This window comes from Desmodus rotundus, chromosome 7 (genome assembly GCF_022682495.2).
Source record: "Desmodus rotundus isolate HL8 chromosome 7, HLdesRot8A.1, whole genome shotgun sequence".
NCBI lineage: Eukaryota > Metazoa > Chordata > Mammalia > Chiroptera > Phyllostomidae > Desmodus > Desmodus rotundus.
Window position 1 is genome coordinate 6,087,198 of NC_071393.1, and position 16,657 is coordinate 6,103,854.

At 50.6% G+C, this 16,657-nt stretch overlaps 1 protein-coding gene across 1 annotated transcript; it reads left to right on the forward strand.

Moving 5' to 3' along the window:
• The first annotated feature begins 1,301 nt into the window (after nucleotides 1–1,301).
• Nucleotides 1,302–15,090, forward strand: OAS2 (2'-5'-oligoadenylate synthetase 2). The gene is made up of 11 exons (XM_053928527.2): nucleotides 1,302–1,578; nucleotides 3,351–3,624; nucleotides 4,724–4,902; nucleotides 6,321–6,556; nucleotides 7,062–7,203; nucleotides 7,317–7,490; nucleotides 8,942–9,236; nucleotides 10,804–10,991; nucleotides 12,000–12,238; nucleotides 13,116–13,272; nucleotides 14,296–15,090. The coding sequence occupies exons 1-11, from the start codon at nucleotides 1,384–1,386 to the stop codon at nucleotides 14,392–14,394; spliced, it is 2,178 nt and encodes a 725-aa protein (XP_053784502.1). The 5' UTR covers nucleotides 1,302–1,383; the 3' UTR covers nucleotides 14,395–15,090.
• Nucleotides 15,091–16,657: the final 1,567 nt, after the last annotated feature.

The following is a 16,657-nucleotide window of genomic DNA, read 5'->3' on the forward strand; positions in this document are numbered from 1 at the left end:
GAGCCTCCCTGTGTTCACCTAACAAAGGGGCCTCCTGACCCTTGCCCAGCCGACTGCTGGGTGTTTCGGTCAAAGTCAGGGAAGGGCCCTTAATGGGTGGGTGTAGTGGTCAAGGTTCTGCACACACACACACACACAGACACACACACCAAAAAAACCACCAATAGGACATACAGATCTAGACCTAGAGACTTACTGGCTCATGCTATTATGGAGGTTGGCCAGTCCAAATTCTGCAGGGCAGGAGGAAGACCCAGGGAAGAGCTGATGTTGCAGCTCCAGTCTGAAGGCCATCTGCTGGTGGAATTCTCTCTTCCTCAAGGGGAGTCTGTCTTTTTCCCCTGGGGGCCCCTCAACAGGGCACGCCCCATGCTAGAGAGCAATCTGCTTTACTCAAAGTCCACTGATTGAAATGTTAATCTCATCTAAAAAAAAAAAAAACTTCACAGAAATATCTAGAATCATGTTTGACCGAATATCTGGGTACCATGGGCCAGCCAAGTGGACATACAAAATTAATCATCATGGCAGAGAAAGGCTCTGTTCTTCCCACCCCTGGGGATGTCTGCTTTGGAGTTTCCTTTTCATAGCTCTGGGCGCAGGACTCCAACCTGTGTCTCCCCTCCAAACTGTATGCTTCTGAGGCTGTTTTCTGTCCTTGCTGGGTGGGGTGAGTGCCTGATGAGACCCTGCAGGTTCCCACGTGTGCTGAGAGAGTAACTGGGCATGCAGAAGCTCCCGCCCGCTGACCGCTCTGGGACCTGAGTCCACCTCAGCCCATGTATTGCTGTGCATCCCTGAGCAAGTCAGTCACCTCTCTGGGTCTCTCTCTCTCCTTGCCGCTGTCCCTGAGTCTGAGTTCTCCAGTCCCTGGAAAGAGGAAAAAGGGATAAAAGCCTCCAAAGAGCACCCCTGCCCCCTATAAAATGTTATTTGCTTACCAAACACAGAGCCATGGCCATCTGCCAGGCCCTGCTCTAAGTATGTGGCAGGAATTATTTTATTCTCACATTCATCCAATCAAGGAGGTACCATAGTTATCCCCATTTTACAGAGAGGGAAACAAGCCACAAAAGAGGTAGGCAGTGTGCTCCAGGATGCGGATCTAGCACGTACCAAGCCCAGGTAAGCGGGCTCAGGAGGCTGGAAGTTTCCAGGTGAGGAGGACTCCTCCTCCTCCAGCTGAAAGGCGGGTAACCAGAGCCGAGGGCGGGCAGGAGAGGGGCGGGCAGGATTTGGGGTTGAGGAAGTCAGCCGGGCGTGCCGCTGAGTTTCAGTTTCCTGGCTCTTGGGCATTTCAGCATCCAGACTCTCAGCCCAGAGCTGCTCTTTCTTCTCTGCTTGCTGCTCTGCCATTCGCTGTCACCTCAGCAGCCAGCAAGAATGATGGGAAGCTGGCTATTCAGTGCCTGCCCGACAACCGTGAGCTCAGTGCCTGCACAGAGACTGGGCGAATACGTCCAGAACTTCCTGAGACCCGCTGACGATTGTCAGAGACAGATCGACGCGGCTGTGGACACCATCTGTGCCGCCCTGCAGGAAGCCAAGGAGCTCCCCACGGTGACAGATGTAGCCAAAGTGAGTCAGGGCTGGGGTTGGGGCTTCTGGGAGCCAGGATATCCCCTGGTCAACAAAAGGCAGAGTGACTTGGTGCTGAGCACCTACTGTGTGCCAGGCCCTGGGTGCACCCTATGTCATCTTGTCATCCTCCCCTCGGGTGAGAGGATGAGATGTGGTGTTGAGTTTAGGAGCACGGGCTCAGGAACCAGCTCTGCCCCTTCCTGTGTGTGACCCAGGGTGGGTTGCTAACCTCTATGTGTTTCATCTCTGAATCTGTAAAATGGAAGCAGAATAATACCCAGCTGGAAGAGTTATGAGGCATAAGCAGATCATATTCTTAGTTCAGGGCCTGGTACATAGTTAGTGCTCGGTAAATTAGCTGTGATTACTCACTGTTATTGTTTCTATCCTCCCCATTTACAGAGCAGTAAACTGAGACTAAAGGACTACCCAAAACTGAGGGGTTTTCCGGTGAAACTACCCAAAAGTTGCTCTCTGGTTTTCCAGCAAGAGGGGTTTGGGGGCTCTCACCAGTTAGAAACGGATAGTGCTATGGGCAAACCCCAGGGCTGAGGCTGGACATTCCGGGCCTTTGGGGAAGAAAGGGTGCTGGGAAGGTGCCTTCTCCCCACCCCCACGCTCTCCAGCACTGGGGACTTTCTCTGCCCTTGCAACACGCCCGCTAGCCCCAGCAGTAGAGACACTCGGAGACTTGGTGTCTCTGGCTTTGGCCCAGATGAGGAAACTGAGGCACAGGGAAGGTATTCAATAGCCAGCATCAGAGCTGGGAGTTAAGCCCAGGCAGGAGCAGGCACTCTTAACCACATACCATCCTGCTTCTCAATGTTACTTTTTTTCTAATTACAATAAAATATGGGCCCTGGCTGGTGTGGCTCAGTGGATTGAGCACTAGCCTGTGAACCAAAGGGTTGCTGGTTCGATTCCCAGTCAGGGCACATGCCTGAATTGCAGACCAGGTCCCTAGTACGGGTGCACGAGAGGCATCTACACGTTAATGTTTCTTTCCCTCTCTTCCTCCCTTCCCCTCTCTCTAAAAATAGATAAATAAAATCTTCAGAAATAAAAAAAAATACAAAAAGAAAAGTGCACAGAACTAAGTGTGCATTCTGTTTGGGTTGCCACAAACAAGGTACAAGTGTAACCTACACCCAAATCAAGGAGCGAAACAGTCCCAGCTCCTCAGAACCCCTGGACTCCCTGCCCTGTCGCCACCCCTTCCCCAGGCAGCCACTCTCCTCACTTCTGACAGCAGAGACTCGTTTTGCCAGTTTTTAAACTGCGTATACATGTAAGGTGAGCAGCCATCCCGGTTTGCCTGGGACTGAGGGGTTTTCTGGGAAATGGGCCGCGCAGCGCTAACGCTGGGGAACCCAGACCAGGGTCACCCTGTACGGAGGAACCCATGCGCTGCGTGGCTTTAGGGTGTGGTTTCTTTGACCCACCCTGTTGATGAAAGTTGTGTTGTTGCAGGCAGATTCTGTGTATCGTTTCGTGGTGTAGACTATTCCACCACGTTGGATACACCAAATTTGTCCCTTCGGGGTGTTGATGGGCACTTGAGTTCCCTCCAGCGTGGGGCTAGTCTGAAAGTATTGCCACAGGCAGCCTGGCCTTTGGGTGGACAAATGGCCGCCTGCCATTCAACTTCAAGAGTAGAGTGACATTCTGGGCTTTTGCTCAAGTTAAGAAATACTACTGCCTACCGGGAGCCCCATGACATCCTCCCCCCAAAGTGCCCAGTCTCACACCTGCTTCTCTGTCACTGGCAGGGTGGCTCCTATGGCCGAAAAACAGTCTTAAGGGGCAACTCCGATGGTACCCTTGTCGTCTTCATCAGTGACCTTGGACAGTTCCAGGATCTGAAGAGGAAAAGCCAACATGAATTCCTCAACAAAATCTGCGAGTGGCTGAAAGCCTCCCGGCTCGAGAGGAAGCTGGTGGCCAAGATGGAGATCAAGAGGCCCTATGGTGGGCTCACCATCCAGCTGTCCACCAAATCACAGAGCATCACTTTTGACGTGCTGCCCGCCTTCGATGCTGTGGGTGAGCCCTCCTGGGTGTGTGGGGGGGAGTATGGGTATGCAGGGGTGTGTTAAGAGAGCAAAGTCAAAGAAAAGGGTGGTGGATAAATAGCTTTGATGATTTGCAAAGTGGCAGACTGTAGGCCTTCAAGAGAGGAGGTCTCTTCTCTAGAGGACTCCTCCTTCACCTCCTCATCGACTTAGGAAACATGTTCTAGACTCTAGAGCAGAGCTTCTCAAACTGTGACATGTATACAGATCACCTGGGAACCTTATGAAAATGCAGGTTCTGGTTCAGGAGATCAGGTATAGGGCCCAGGATTCTGTATTTCAAACCAGCTCCATGGTGCTGTTGCTCATCTGAGAATTTAGACTAGAGTAAGTGTTGGTTAGGGAAAGAGGGTGGGGCAAACCTTTGGGGACCAGCTGGAGCAGGCATCGGGAGTCTGCCTGCTGAGCTGGCCAACATCAAGGCAAGGACCTTCCATCAGTGACTGGTTGGGTGGATGGATGCATGCATGATAGATGGACAGGCAAATGATTGAATGGGTGGGTGGATCATTAATTGGATGGATGGATGGATGGATGGATGGATGGAAAAGACTCAACATAGTCAAAGCTTAGGATCAAGCACAGGTACATACATATATACAATCACAAACTTAAATGTCAGAGCTCAAATTCAACCCCTCGTTAAGCAAATTGGGAAACCAAAGAAAAGGAGTGTTCCTGAAGCCACACAGCCAGTTACTTACAGAACTAGAAAAAAAGCCCAGGTCTTCTAAGCCCCAGGCCAGGGTGCCTTTAAGGTGGACACACACACACACACACACACACACTTTGATGGCTCACATTCACTGACAGATGACCAGTTTGGAAGGGGGGCAGTCCTGAGTTCTCATCCTGGTCCCACCCCTTACCCACTTTTGCCAACTGTAAGATCAGGCTAAAAACAGCTGATACTCAGGCCCTTTAGGACAGTGAGTGTTGAGAGTATGTGCCTGCCTTAAACAAGGGCTGGAGTCAAGCTGAAGAGACGAAGTGTGGCCATCCACACCTGACCTGCATGGTGGGTGATCACTTCTGTGATTACGGGGAGTCCTTCTTCTCCTCCATGCCAGGCTTAAGTGACAAGCCCAGCCTCTGGACCTACCGAGAGCTCAAAAGATCCCTGGATATGACAAAAGCCAGCCCCGGCGAGTTCTCAGTCTGCTTCACAAAACTCCAGCAGAATTTTTTTAACCACCATCCCAGCAAGCTGAAGGATTTGATCCTCTTGGTAAAGGCCTGGTATCAACAGGTAAGTTTCAAATTGTACATCTCTGCCTATCACCCATTTCCTTTGGTTCAAGATCAGCTAACAACCCGGTATAGTACAACAATCTCGCGTATGCAGTGCAATGCACTTTTATGTATTTTTTAAGCCACACCCAGACCAAAATAGGGCGTGGTTCCCGCTCCCCAGGAGCCTGCCTCAAGTCCACGCCCAGTCAATACTCCCCCAAACAGCCCGCTGTCCCGACAGCTGCCACCACAGATTCATTTGGCTTGCTTTTCACCGGGTAGAAATGGAACCGTGCTGTACGTTCTTTGCACCTGCCGTCTTCTGTTCAGCGTCAAGTCTGAGAGGCATGTCCACGCTGGTGCACGTGGATGTCATTTTCCATTGTTTTGTGGTATTCCATGGTGGTCCCACGCCACACATCGATCCATTCTACTGCTGAGGGACATTTGGGGCATTTCCAAATTGGGGCTGTGATGAATTAGGTGACTGTGGACATTGCCCCAGGTGTGCTTTTGTGAATTGAAGCTCTCCTTTCTCTTGGGTAGGCGCGAGAGTGGAACTGCTGGGTTATAAGGTATATGCATATGAAAACATATGTGTGTGTGTACATATGCACATGGCATACATAAGTGTGCATATGTGTGTACACAATGAGGATTACGTACATACTTACTGAACTTTAGGAAATACTGCCACGTATAGACGGGCCCTGGCTTATGATGGTTTGACGGAAGATTTTTTTACGACAATGGTGGGAAAGTGATAGGCATTCCATAGACACTGAATTTCGAATTTTGATCTTTTCCTGGTCTGGGAATATGTGGTACATACACTCTCGTGGTGCTGGGCAGCGGCAGCAAGCCCCCGCTCCCGCCCGCCCCTGGGTCACCAGAGTAGACAGCCGATACTCTGCGGTGTGCTGTGTGGCCAGTCTTTTTTTGGGTACTGCGCTTTGTGTTTTCACGCCCCATCCTGTCTACAAAATGCCCATCTGTCTCCCACTTCCGGTGAGAAGCAAAGGAAGACAATGACTCTGGAGATGAAAGAAAGTCAAGACCATTACCCCACTGTAAGCACTCCCGAGCACGTGTAAGGAGGGCTAGGCTAAGCTCTGATTCGGCAGGTTCGTTGTGTTAGATGCATTTTTACTTGTGGTATTTTCAACTTACAGTGGGTTTATCGGGCAATTTGAGCAGCATCTGTACTTGTCCCCAATCACACTTCTGTCAGCAATGCACGACACTTTCAGGAGCTCTGCGTCCTTGTCATCACTTGAGATTATCAGTCTGTCGACTTTTAGCCATGGTGTCATGGTAGTCCCTGGTTGGGAACAGGGACTTCTTATGCCATGGACACCATATCTAGTGTCTTGATTTCAGATGTGGGAAGAGCTGGGTCCCCAAATGAGCCGCTGCCCCTTTTTCCTCCCACAGTGCCAGAAAAAGCTGAAGTACGCATCCCTGCCGCCCTCATATGCTCTGGAGCTGCTCACAGTCTATGCCTGGGAACAGGGGTGTGGGGCAGAAGACTTTGATCTAGTTGAAGGCGTCAGAACCGTCCTGGGGCTAATCAAGCAGCCAGAGGAGCTGTGTGTCTATTGGATGGTCAACTACAGCTTTGAGGATGTGACCGTCCGGAATGTCATCCTGAGCCAGATCCGATCCCCAAGGTACTCGGCTCCCCTGGCCCTCCCTCTGCCTCTGCATGCCACACCTTTCCCCGTTAGAAGGAGAGCCCAGCCCTGTCCTTCCCAGCCCAGGGTGCACCCCGAGAATGCCAGCAGCATTGGGTAGGAAGGCGAAGAGAGGTCTAAGGGAGAGAAACTTGACCGATGCTTTTCACATTCCGAACCATCATCACATTTTTATGCCCAAAACAAACACTGAGAGGTAAACATTGAGAGGTACTTCCCTTCCTAGAAGAGGCTAAGAGAGAAGAAAGGTCAGCAGGAAAGACCCTTTTATTACATCATTAATGGAACATCTCTGCTAGGCAGAGAACACAGGACGGAAGAGGCTGGACAAACACCTTAGCAAGTGAGACAAACTACAGGAGCTCAAGTCCAGGCTACCAGAAGCCCAGTTCCCCAAAACTGATTTCTCCTCCCACAGGCAGCCCAAGGGTTGTTTTTGGGGTTTTGGGGGGTTTTTTTTGTAATCTAATGGAATTCACAGGCCAGTAATATTGGATCCAACTGACCCAACCAATAACCTGAGCAACGATAAGACGTGCTGGCAGCTGCTAAAAGAAGAAGCTCAACTCTGGCTGTCTTCTCCCAGCCTGAAAGTGTCACCTGGACCATCCTGGAATGTTCTGGTGAGGGGGCTTTCCAAATATGGCTCATGTCCTGCTTGGGGGGTTGGGGGGGGACACCTCCTGACACCCAGCCGGCAGTCTTACTTGCAGTGGGGTTCTTTCTCCTTCCCCAGCCAACACCACTTCACGAGACCCCGGGCCACCGTCTGGATGCGTTCATCAAGTTCTTTCTGCAGCCCAACCAAACTTTCCTGGATCAGATGAGCAGCGCCGTTGACGTCATCTGTTCGTTCCTCAAGGAAGAATGCTTTCGGCATTCAGCTACAAAGGTGCAGAAGTCTGTCAAGGTGAGCCTGGCCTTTCTCACAAGGGGCGTTGCTGGCAGGATGCGGAGCAGTTTCTGGAGCTCTGAAATGCTCGTCCCACAGCAGAGGTTGAAGGGCAGAGGAGGAGGAAAGGAAGCTGGGGCAGTCGGTAACGAGGATACTGATTTTCGGGGTGGGGGTGGTGCTGACGGACGGAGGAGGTCATCAATAACACATGTTTGATTCTGTACGCATCCCCTGGCTGCTGGCACCCTTAGCGGTCCTTGGCTTGTAGCTGCATCCCTCAGATCTCTGCCTCCATCTTCCCAGCACCTTCTCCCAGTGTCTTCTCCCTTCTTCTTGTCATTGGATTTAGGGCCCACAGAACTTTAATTTAATTAAATCTACAAAGACCCTTTTCCCAAATAAGATCATATTCATGCCTTCCCAGCAGACATACCCTTGGGGAGCCACCGTCCAAACCACTGCAGAGGCCAAGCTCAGTGTATATGGAACCAAAGAGTGACCTCACTCTTGTTCCAGTGACTGGAGACTGATTCCTCCATCCACTGAGCTAGAGATTCCGTGGATTGGATCGTTCTTGTCCATGGCCCAAAGGCCATGGGTTGTTACTCTTCCTTCTGTCTGCTTGAATGAATTGGGCTGGAACAGGGATTAATTGAGGATTGGTAGACGGGAAAAAGAACATCCTCCTTTCGTCCCTAACCTGCAGAGCCAGGCATTTACTACCCATCAGCCCCAGGGACAACCAGCCTAGCAGCTCATGTAGGGGTTGCAAAACAGGGCCAGCGAGCTAAGGACGGTTTTCACACTTTCACAGAGTTGTTGAAGGGATGGGGAGTTGGGGGGAGGCATAGAAGGAGGAGGAGGGGAGGAGGCAGGAAGGAGGAAGGAAGTTGAGAAGCTCTTTAGCAAAAGTTTGCCAACCTGTGTACCTAAATTAGTAAAAATTCACCCAGCGATGCCCAGACTGTGGGAGAAAATGGATGGATCAGGGAACAGATGAGAACTTTCAATGTCATGGCCGCATCTAGGCGGATTTCTTTCGGGTCCCAAGGATTCAAGGTGACAGGGGAGAGTAATGGGGGGAAATAGGGACGACCGTAATTGAACATCAATAAAAAAAATTTAAGAAAATGCAAAAAAAAAAAAAAAAGAATTGAAAGTGAAATCCGCATTAGGAGCCATCTTTAGGAAACGGACTTGACAGGAAGGTCGCGTCTAACTAACCCATCAGTTGTTTTTGTATAAATAAGTGCCTCAAGGGTGTGAGAATAACCGTCTTTGGAACCCTATGAGTCTATCCGTGTGAAAAATGAAAAAGTCTGCTTTGGACTCAGCCCTCACTGGACCCCAACTTGGAATCTACCCTGGAGGGGCAACCTCCTTAATTAGTCCAACCGCTGGGATCCCCCCGGGGGGAGGGGCCCACGGTCCAGCGACCCTGATTCAGCTTGGCCTCTGCTCACTAGGGAGGGTCGACCAGCAAAGGCACAGCTCTGAAGGCGGGCTCCGACGCTGACATCATCTTGTTCATCGACTCGCTTCAAAGCTACACCTCCCAGAAAACCGAAAGAAGCAACGTGGTCAAGGAAATCCGAAAACAGCTGGAAGCCTTTCAGCAGCGAGAAGCCCGGGAGCAGAAGTTTGAAGTGAAGTTTGAGATTTCCAAATGGAATGCTCCCAGGGTGCTGAGCTTCTCTCTCAAATCCAAAGAGCTCAGCGACAGCGTTGACTTTGATGTGTTGCCGGCATATAACGCACTAGGTGAGACTCCCCAAGACGCACGAATAGGGACAGTGGCGGGAGGAGGTGGGGGAAACACCAGGTGACTTAACAATGGGTCGTGGGTCCAGCGCCCCCAGCAGGTGGCATTAGTAACAGCAGCAATACAGTAGCCTCCAGCCTTCACCCAGGGTTTCGCTTTCCATGGTTTTAGTTACCTGTGATCAACTGTGGTCAGAAAAAAGGAAATGGAAAATTCCAGAAATAAGTAACGCATAAGTTTTAAACGGCATCACGTTCTGAATAGCGTGATGGGATCTTGCTGCATCCAGCCTAGGCTGTGACTCCTCCCTCTCCCCACCCATGGGTCACCTAGTAGCCACCTGAGTCATCAGACTGACTGCCATGGTGTCACAGTGCTTGTGTTCAAGCCACCCTTGTGTTACTCAGGAACGTCCCCAAAGCGCAAGAGTAGCGACGCGGACAATTCAGACACGCCAGAGAGAGGCAGAGTCTGCATGTATAGGAACATACGTAGCGTATATGGCATCTCAGAGCATGTCCCCCATGAATAAGGGGGCGCTTACTGCACCTGACACCTGTAGACATTTTCCTTCCTCACTCGAGTATCCCAAGACGTCCAGGACTCACCGCTTACTCTCGCGTAGTGCCATTCACAGTACCTGTCTAAGAACGGGGCACCCTGGAGCTCCATATGCGTTGACAGGTAAAATGCCTCAAGTATTAGTGAAGGAAATGAAAGAACAGGCTGTGGGAGGGACTCTGAAACACAGACAAGAAATCTGGGTGTTCCACTTCAATCTTAGGCAAAAATGTCCCTTATGCATTCAACTCAGGGGCGACAGAAACATACAGGGGGAGAAAGAAACCAAGGCTGTTTCAGGCATGTCCAAGTCCAAGTCACAAAGCCCCTAGTGCCTTCCCTCCAGAGGGTTCTTAGTGTCTGTCTTTCAAAGAGAAGATGACGGTATAGATTGGGGGTTGGCTAGCTTTTTTTAAGCAAGATAGCAAATCTTTTCAGCTCTGAGGACCATATAGTCCCTGTCACAACTACACAACTCTACCATTGTAGCCTGAAAGCAGCCGCAGATAATACATTGACAAATGGGATGACAATTTGAATAAAACTTTATTTACAACAACAAGTAGTGGGCCAGATTTAGCCTGTGGGCCATAGTTAGCAAACTCCTGTTCAGCATTGTCCAAAAGGTATTTCTATGGGAATATTCTATATCTCTGCTCTATATCTACTGAGAGCTTGAGATGTGGCTAGTGCAACTGAGAAATTAGATTTTTAATTTGATTTTCCTGTAATTAATTTGGTTGCAAATAGCCCCATGGGCTGACAGCTACCACACTGGACAGAGCAAAACCAGATAATATTCTAATAATAGCACTGGTACTCGTGTAGACCATATTCTTTGTTTCAATATCCCATTACTCTAGAGATGCTCCCAGTATCTTAGACATACACTAATAGAGTTCAACGGAATTTCACAGAATTACATTACATTTGTCAAAATGTTTTGAAAGCTGTTGATATCTGTACATATGAAGGCATAAGGCAAGTGTGTCTCCCCCATGCTAGGTCAAGTGCAAGCTGGCTCTAGACCCCACCCCAGGGTCTACACTGAGCTCATCTCTCTGTACAAAAGCTCCAACATCGTGGGGGGAGAATTTTCTACCTGTTTCACGGAGCTGCAGCGGAACTTCGTTCTCTCCCGGCCCACCAAACTGAAGGACTTAATTCGCCTGATGAAGCACTGGTACAAACAGGTATGTGCTGGTATGGTGAAACCAGCGCTTGCCAAGAGCTCCGAGTGCCCACACTCTCCCATGCCGGGGGCTGGGCTGCCCTTAGGGGATCTGTGCACATCTCCATCCTGAGGATCTTTGTGGAGGATGCGCATTGCTAACCCCGTTTAGTTGTGTCGGGTGTAGAGCGCCTCCTACCGTCAAAGCTGCCAGCTGGCCTTTATTTTTGCTCTTGCTGGGTCACGCAGGGAATCCTGCAGGAATCTAAGTTACCCAGCCTGCGAAGGGCCGATGACATCGGGCTTTGCTTGCCTGCAAGTCGCCAGCCTGACTCTCCTGCTGCTGGGCGCCCAGAACTAACAGACACCGGTGCTGATCTCCTGGAAGGCAGGTTGCAGCTGCAGGTGGAACCGGGGGCTGCATTTTCTAGAAGACTGTTTAGCCCACCTTCACTTCTATCGTGTCTTGCAGGCAGGGTAGTTTCTGAGTGTTTTCACGACCGCAAACACCCAGCACGATGTCAGCTCTTGGCCTGACGTGTCTCCTTTCTGTGTCCAGCTCCCTGCAGCCGAAATGAAGACTGAGCGATGTGGTTCCCACCCCAGAATGTTAGAGAACTCGCTCCACACCCAGCCCCAGGATGCTCCAAGGGCTCAGGGATGTGGGGTGACCTGGAGCAGGTCACTTCACTTCCCCAAGCCTCGTGGCTTCATCTAAAATGGCCACCATTATGCCTGCCAAGTAGGGTGGTTGGGCAGATTAGGATGGGGGTAACACACCTGGCCCCATAATTGCCACGCAGTGGGTTGTTAGTAGGTGGTAGAGCGTGGCTCTAAGAAGTCCTCAATGGCCAGAGCACAGCTAAGAAACCTCGTGCGCTGCCTACAGGACACAAAGTGACCCCCTGCAACCCTGCACTGCCCCAGCCTCCCAGAGCAGTCCCACCCACGGGGGACTCTGGGAGTCCTTCATGCACAGTGCGCCCCCTTCCTTGACCAGTGTCCTCTGTTGATCCCCCTCCTCCTTCAGTGTGCAAGGAAACTGAAAGAAAAGAGGTCTCTGCCCCCCAAGTACGCCTTGGAGCTGCTTACCATCTACGCCTGGGAGCAGGGAAGTGGGATGGTGGATTTCAACACTGCCGAAGGTTTCCGGACGGTCCTGGAGTTGGTCACACAGTATCAGCAGCTCTGTATCTTCTGGATGGTCAATTACAACTTTGAGAATGAGATCGTGAAGAACTTCCTACTGACCCAGATCCGGAAAACCAGGTGCCCTGAACTCCAGCCCCCTCCTTTTCTTCCCGAGTTCCTTCAACACTATCTCAGCGACATAGATTCTCCCCCTGTGAAATGGGGGGTGGGGTAGGGTGCTGACCAACAGAACCTCCCAAAGTCTCCCGAGATAAAGCCCTAGGGAGGCAGGAGAAAATGTCACCCAGAAGGGACAGAGAAGCAAGCACCAAGGCTCCAGGTCTCTGCGTGGCCTTCACCTCTCTAGCTCAGAAGGAAAATTGTGGATTCCTTAGCAAGTCTAAGGGGTGTTGCAAGCGTGTCCCTGAGGAGCAGCAATGTCACTCATTTGGTGTCACTCATGACGATGTCACTGGTTTATCCTGCAGGCTTTTGATTAAGTCACGTTTTATCTACCCTGTCAGACCTGCCGCCCATAACACCTTTATCCTTCGAGGAGTAGAAGGAACCTTAGCTGTCTGCCCAGAGCCACCAGCAAGGGACAAAAACAATGGAGGACAAAGAAATGGAAAGGGAGGAAAGAAAGGAGCGCTGAGAAAGTATAGAGGAGAAGAAAGAGAGAGCAAGGTACCCGGGTTGCCTCTCACGGGTGTAGCCCACTTAGCAACATCATACATTCGGTTCAATTAGACGTCGTAGTCTGGTTAGCCTGGCGTGGAGAGGGTGTTTGTAGGATGCCTTCATGTCTACAATAATCATCATCTTTCAAAGCATGGTTGACAAATGTAATTTAATTCTAGGAAATTACTTTGCACAGAATCGGTGCCTTTGACTTCCCGACACCTGAGAGAGAAGGAAACATTGTTTTAGTGTCGAGAGGAGAGCGGGCCCCCCACGCTGAGACCCCTGGTTCAAAGCAACACGCCTCTAATGCCTTCAAACCCCTCCTCCCCAGGCCTGTGATCTTGGACCCAGCCGATCCTACTGGCGACGTGGGTGGAGGGCACCGTTGGTGCTGGAATCTTCTAGCACAAGAAGCTAACGAATGGTTGTCCTCCTCTCTGTGCTTCAGAGATGGCACTGGAGCTCCCGTGCCACGGTGGAACGTGCCGGTAAGAACAACCAAAAGGAAGCGTGGTCCAGAGCGTTCCCTGTGACAGGTTGAGATCAAAGAGCTGCTCCGGCTGTCCCAGCTGGAATTCATTCAGCCACAAAGATAGCCCAACTCAGGAGCTTAAGCAAATGGGTTTTTTTTTCCTTTCTGTTACAAGAAATCTTCAGGCAGGCAGTCCAGGCCTCCCCTACAGCCCCATTGTACCTCCTCCATAGGCGGTTTCTCAATTGAATGCTGGATGATTCTCTGTGCTGGCGGCTGTCCTGGGCAGTGTAGGGTATGGAGCAGCATCCCTGGTCTGTACCCTTTACATGTCCATAGAAGTCCCCCCACCGTGTGACAATGTCTCCAGACCTTGCCTCTGTACCTCCAGGTGGCGGGTCCACAGTCTAGGCAGGAAAAACAGAAAGGGAGAGATACCTGCCCAAGGGTATCTTACCAGAAGCCTCATCCAGCAAATTCTCTTGTATTTCCTTGCCCAGAACTGTCACGGGGCCACCTGTTACTTAGAAGTGGCTCCCGAGGGTGGGAAGGGTCAGCAACCCAACAGAGTCTTTCACACCTGCCCAAAGCACCCCTCCTACCAAGATGCCTGCCACCAGGTACACTTGGTTCTCCCACCAGGCTCTTTCTCACAGTGCTTTCAATGCAGGGTTTCTCGGCCTCAGTGCCAGTGGCATCTTGGGCCCGATGGCCAGCTGGTTCTTGGTTGTAGGGGGCTGTCCCGTGCATGATAGGATTTTGAGCAGCTTCCCAAGGCTCTGCCCACTCGATCCTCCCAGCTGTGACCATTACATGTCCCATGGGGGTGGGCAAAATTGCCTGCTCTACAAGGAACTGTGCCCCGCGCCAGGGTTAGCTTTGGTCATCAAGGTCTGTGCTGTCAACAAGTACCCCCACATTATCCCTGGGGACAGTTACCCTCCCAGGTGCACTTCCTTTTCTCCGCCTGATTTTTAACCAAGGGTTTTAACTGCATACGACATGTATTATTCTTACATGTTTATTTTCTTCTTTCTAGACAGTACAGACACCAGGAAGCTGTGGGGCTGATATACATCCCATTGTCAACGAGATGTTCTCATTGAGAATTCATGGAATTCATGGAATCATAAGCTGAAAATGCTAGAGCCTTCTAGAGGTCCCCTGGCAGTTGCTTTCGGAGAACCCGTTCGCTGCATGGAAGTGTATCCCAGACCGATTCTTGCCCATTGCTCCTTCCCTCGCTTCTCCAAATCCTCTTCAGATTGAGACCGCCAGGTGCTTCTCATAAAGTCTCGCAACCTCTGTGAGAGACCCTCGTTAAAAATATCTGCTCTCATCCATAATTTTTCAATTAGCTCCTTCCTTTCCCTTCAAGTTTCAGAAGAGGATCTCTCCGTATTCTGAAAGCAAAGCCCTTTACCTGCCCCTTGGTTCCCATAATTCATTGACCTTGTTTTCACAACCCTCCACCTCGCCCACCTCCCCACAACACAAAACCCTCTCTGTCCCTGCCAGGTAGAAGGTTTCCTTAGCCAGCAGTAAATTAACCTCGTTTAAGACCTTCACACTCCCCGAAGGCTTGGATCATAACTGTTGAAATATGTATATCTCGGTTGTCTTCTCCCTCTGAGCCTACTCGTACCCCCCATCCATGAGTATCCTCTTGCCAAATCTAAAAGCTTTATCCTCTGGCTTTACCTTCAAAGGTTCTTGAAGGGGCCAGGTCCCCAGCAGGCATGTGAGAAGCAACCACACGTTGATGTTTCTCTCCCTCTCTTCCTCTCTCCCTCTCCCTCTCCCTCAAAAATAAATAAAATCTTAAAAAAAAAAAGCCCTGGCTGATGTGGCTCAGTGGATTGAGTGCTGGCCTGAGAACCAAAGGGTCACCGGTTCAATTCCCAGTCAGGACATATGTCTGGGTTGTAGGCCAGGTCCCCAGTAGAGGGTGTGCAAGAGATAACCACACATTGGTGTGTCTTTCCTTCTCATTCTCCCTTCCTGCCCCTCTCTCTAAAAATAAAATAAATTAAAAATCTTAAAAAAAAAAGAATATGTGTATCTGTTCTTCATGCTCTTTATCCCTACTTCCTGGCACAGAGTTTTTCAAAAACACTTGGAATTTCCTCATAGGAGTGGAGTATTCCTAACAAGCCCTTGCCAACCATCCATGAGTCTATGCTAGTGAGGTATGGGCTCTTAGAGTTCAAGGGAGGGGCTGGCCATGCCAGAAAGATCGAGCCAGAAATGCCAAGCTGTGATTAGACGGTTGAACTCCCAAGCAGAGAGGGGGCTGGAGACTGAACTCAAGCGTGTGGCCAAGGATCGAATCAGTCATGTGTCTGTAATGAAACCCACTAAAAGCTCAGGACATCCAGGTGCGGGAGCCTCCCGGTTGGCAAAGACATCAATGTATTGTCAGGATGGCTCATCCGGACTCCATGGGGACGGAAGCTTCTGTGCTCGAGACTCTTCTAGACCTCACCCGCCCCTGTGTACCTACCTCGTCACCTGGCTATTCACCTGTGTCCTGTATAACAAAGTGGAAATTGCAGGGGCAATGCTTTCCTGAGTTCGATGAGTCCTTCCAGGGACTTACTGAACTTAAATTTGTCTCCCAGTTAGAAGTACAAGAAGTCTGGGGACCCCGCTTGCAGCTGGCATCTGAAATGGGGACAGTCTTGTTGGGATCTTGCCCTTCACTGTGGGGTCTGCACTCACTCCGGGGAGGGTCGGGGTGGATGACCCTCGTTGTGAAACACCCAGCTGATGTCGGTGAGGGGCTGTTGGAATCCACCCCAACTCCTGTCTAGAAGAAAAACGAAAATAGCTATGACTTGAGGCCAAAGACTGGAAGAGCGGCCACCCCAAGTTGGCATCTACTCAGCCTGCACCTAGGTACCACACCCTTCTAGACGTCCAAACTTGCCCTGGGTACATAGATAGGAGCGTACAGGACACTGTCCCTTCCTCACAGGGCGTAAGTGTACCCAGAGGAAGGAACAAGGACACATCTAGTTAACCTTAAACAAAATCGAAGGGCGGTTCACAGCCATGTGCTAAGTGACACGTATGTAGTGGACTAAATATGAAAAAATTGAGCATCTCAAGGCACCTCAAAGGCAGGAAGGGACCATTTGGTCTTTTCTTTTACCGATGTTTTCTCAGCACTCAGTACGCATTTAAGTTCCTTAAGAGCAAAGGGAAGGAAGACTTCGCGGTGGCCCAGAAACGTGCGGTCACTGCTCCGCGCTGGAGGTAACCAGGGCACCGACCCTTTAACTGGCAACTAACAGCCATGAGTAGGAAACCATCAACCCTTTCTTGTCCAAACCGTGTTGCAGGGAAAACAGACAGCCGGAACTGAGAGGGAAAACAACGTTCACAGGAGAATTCTACGT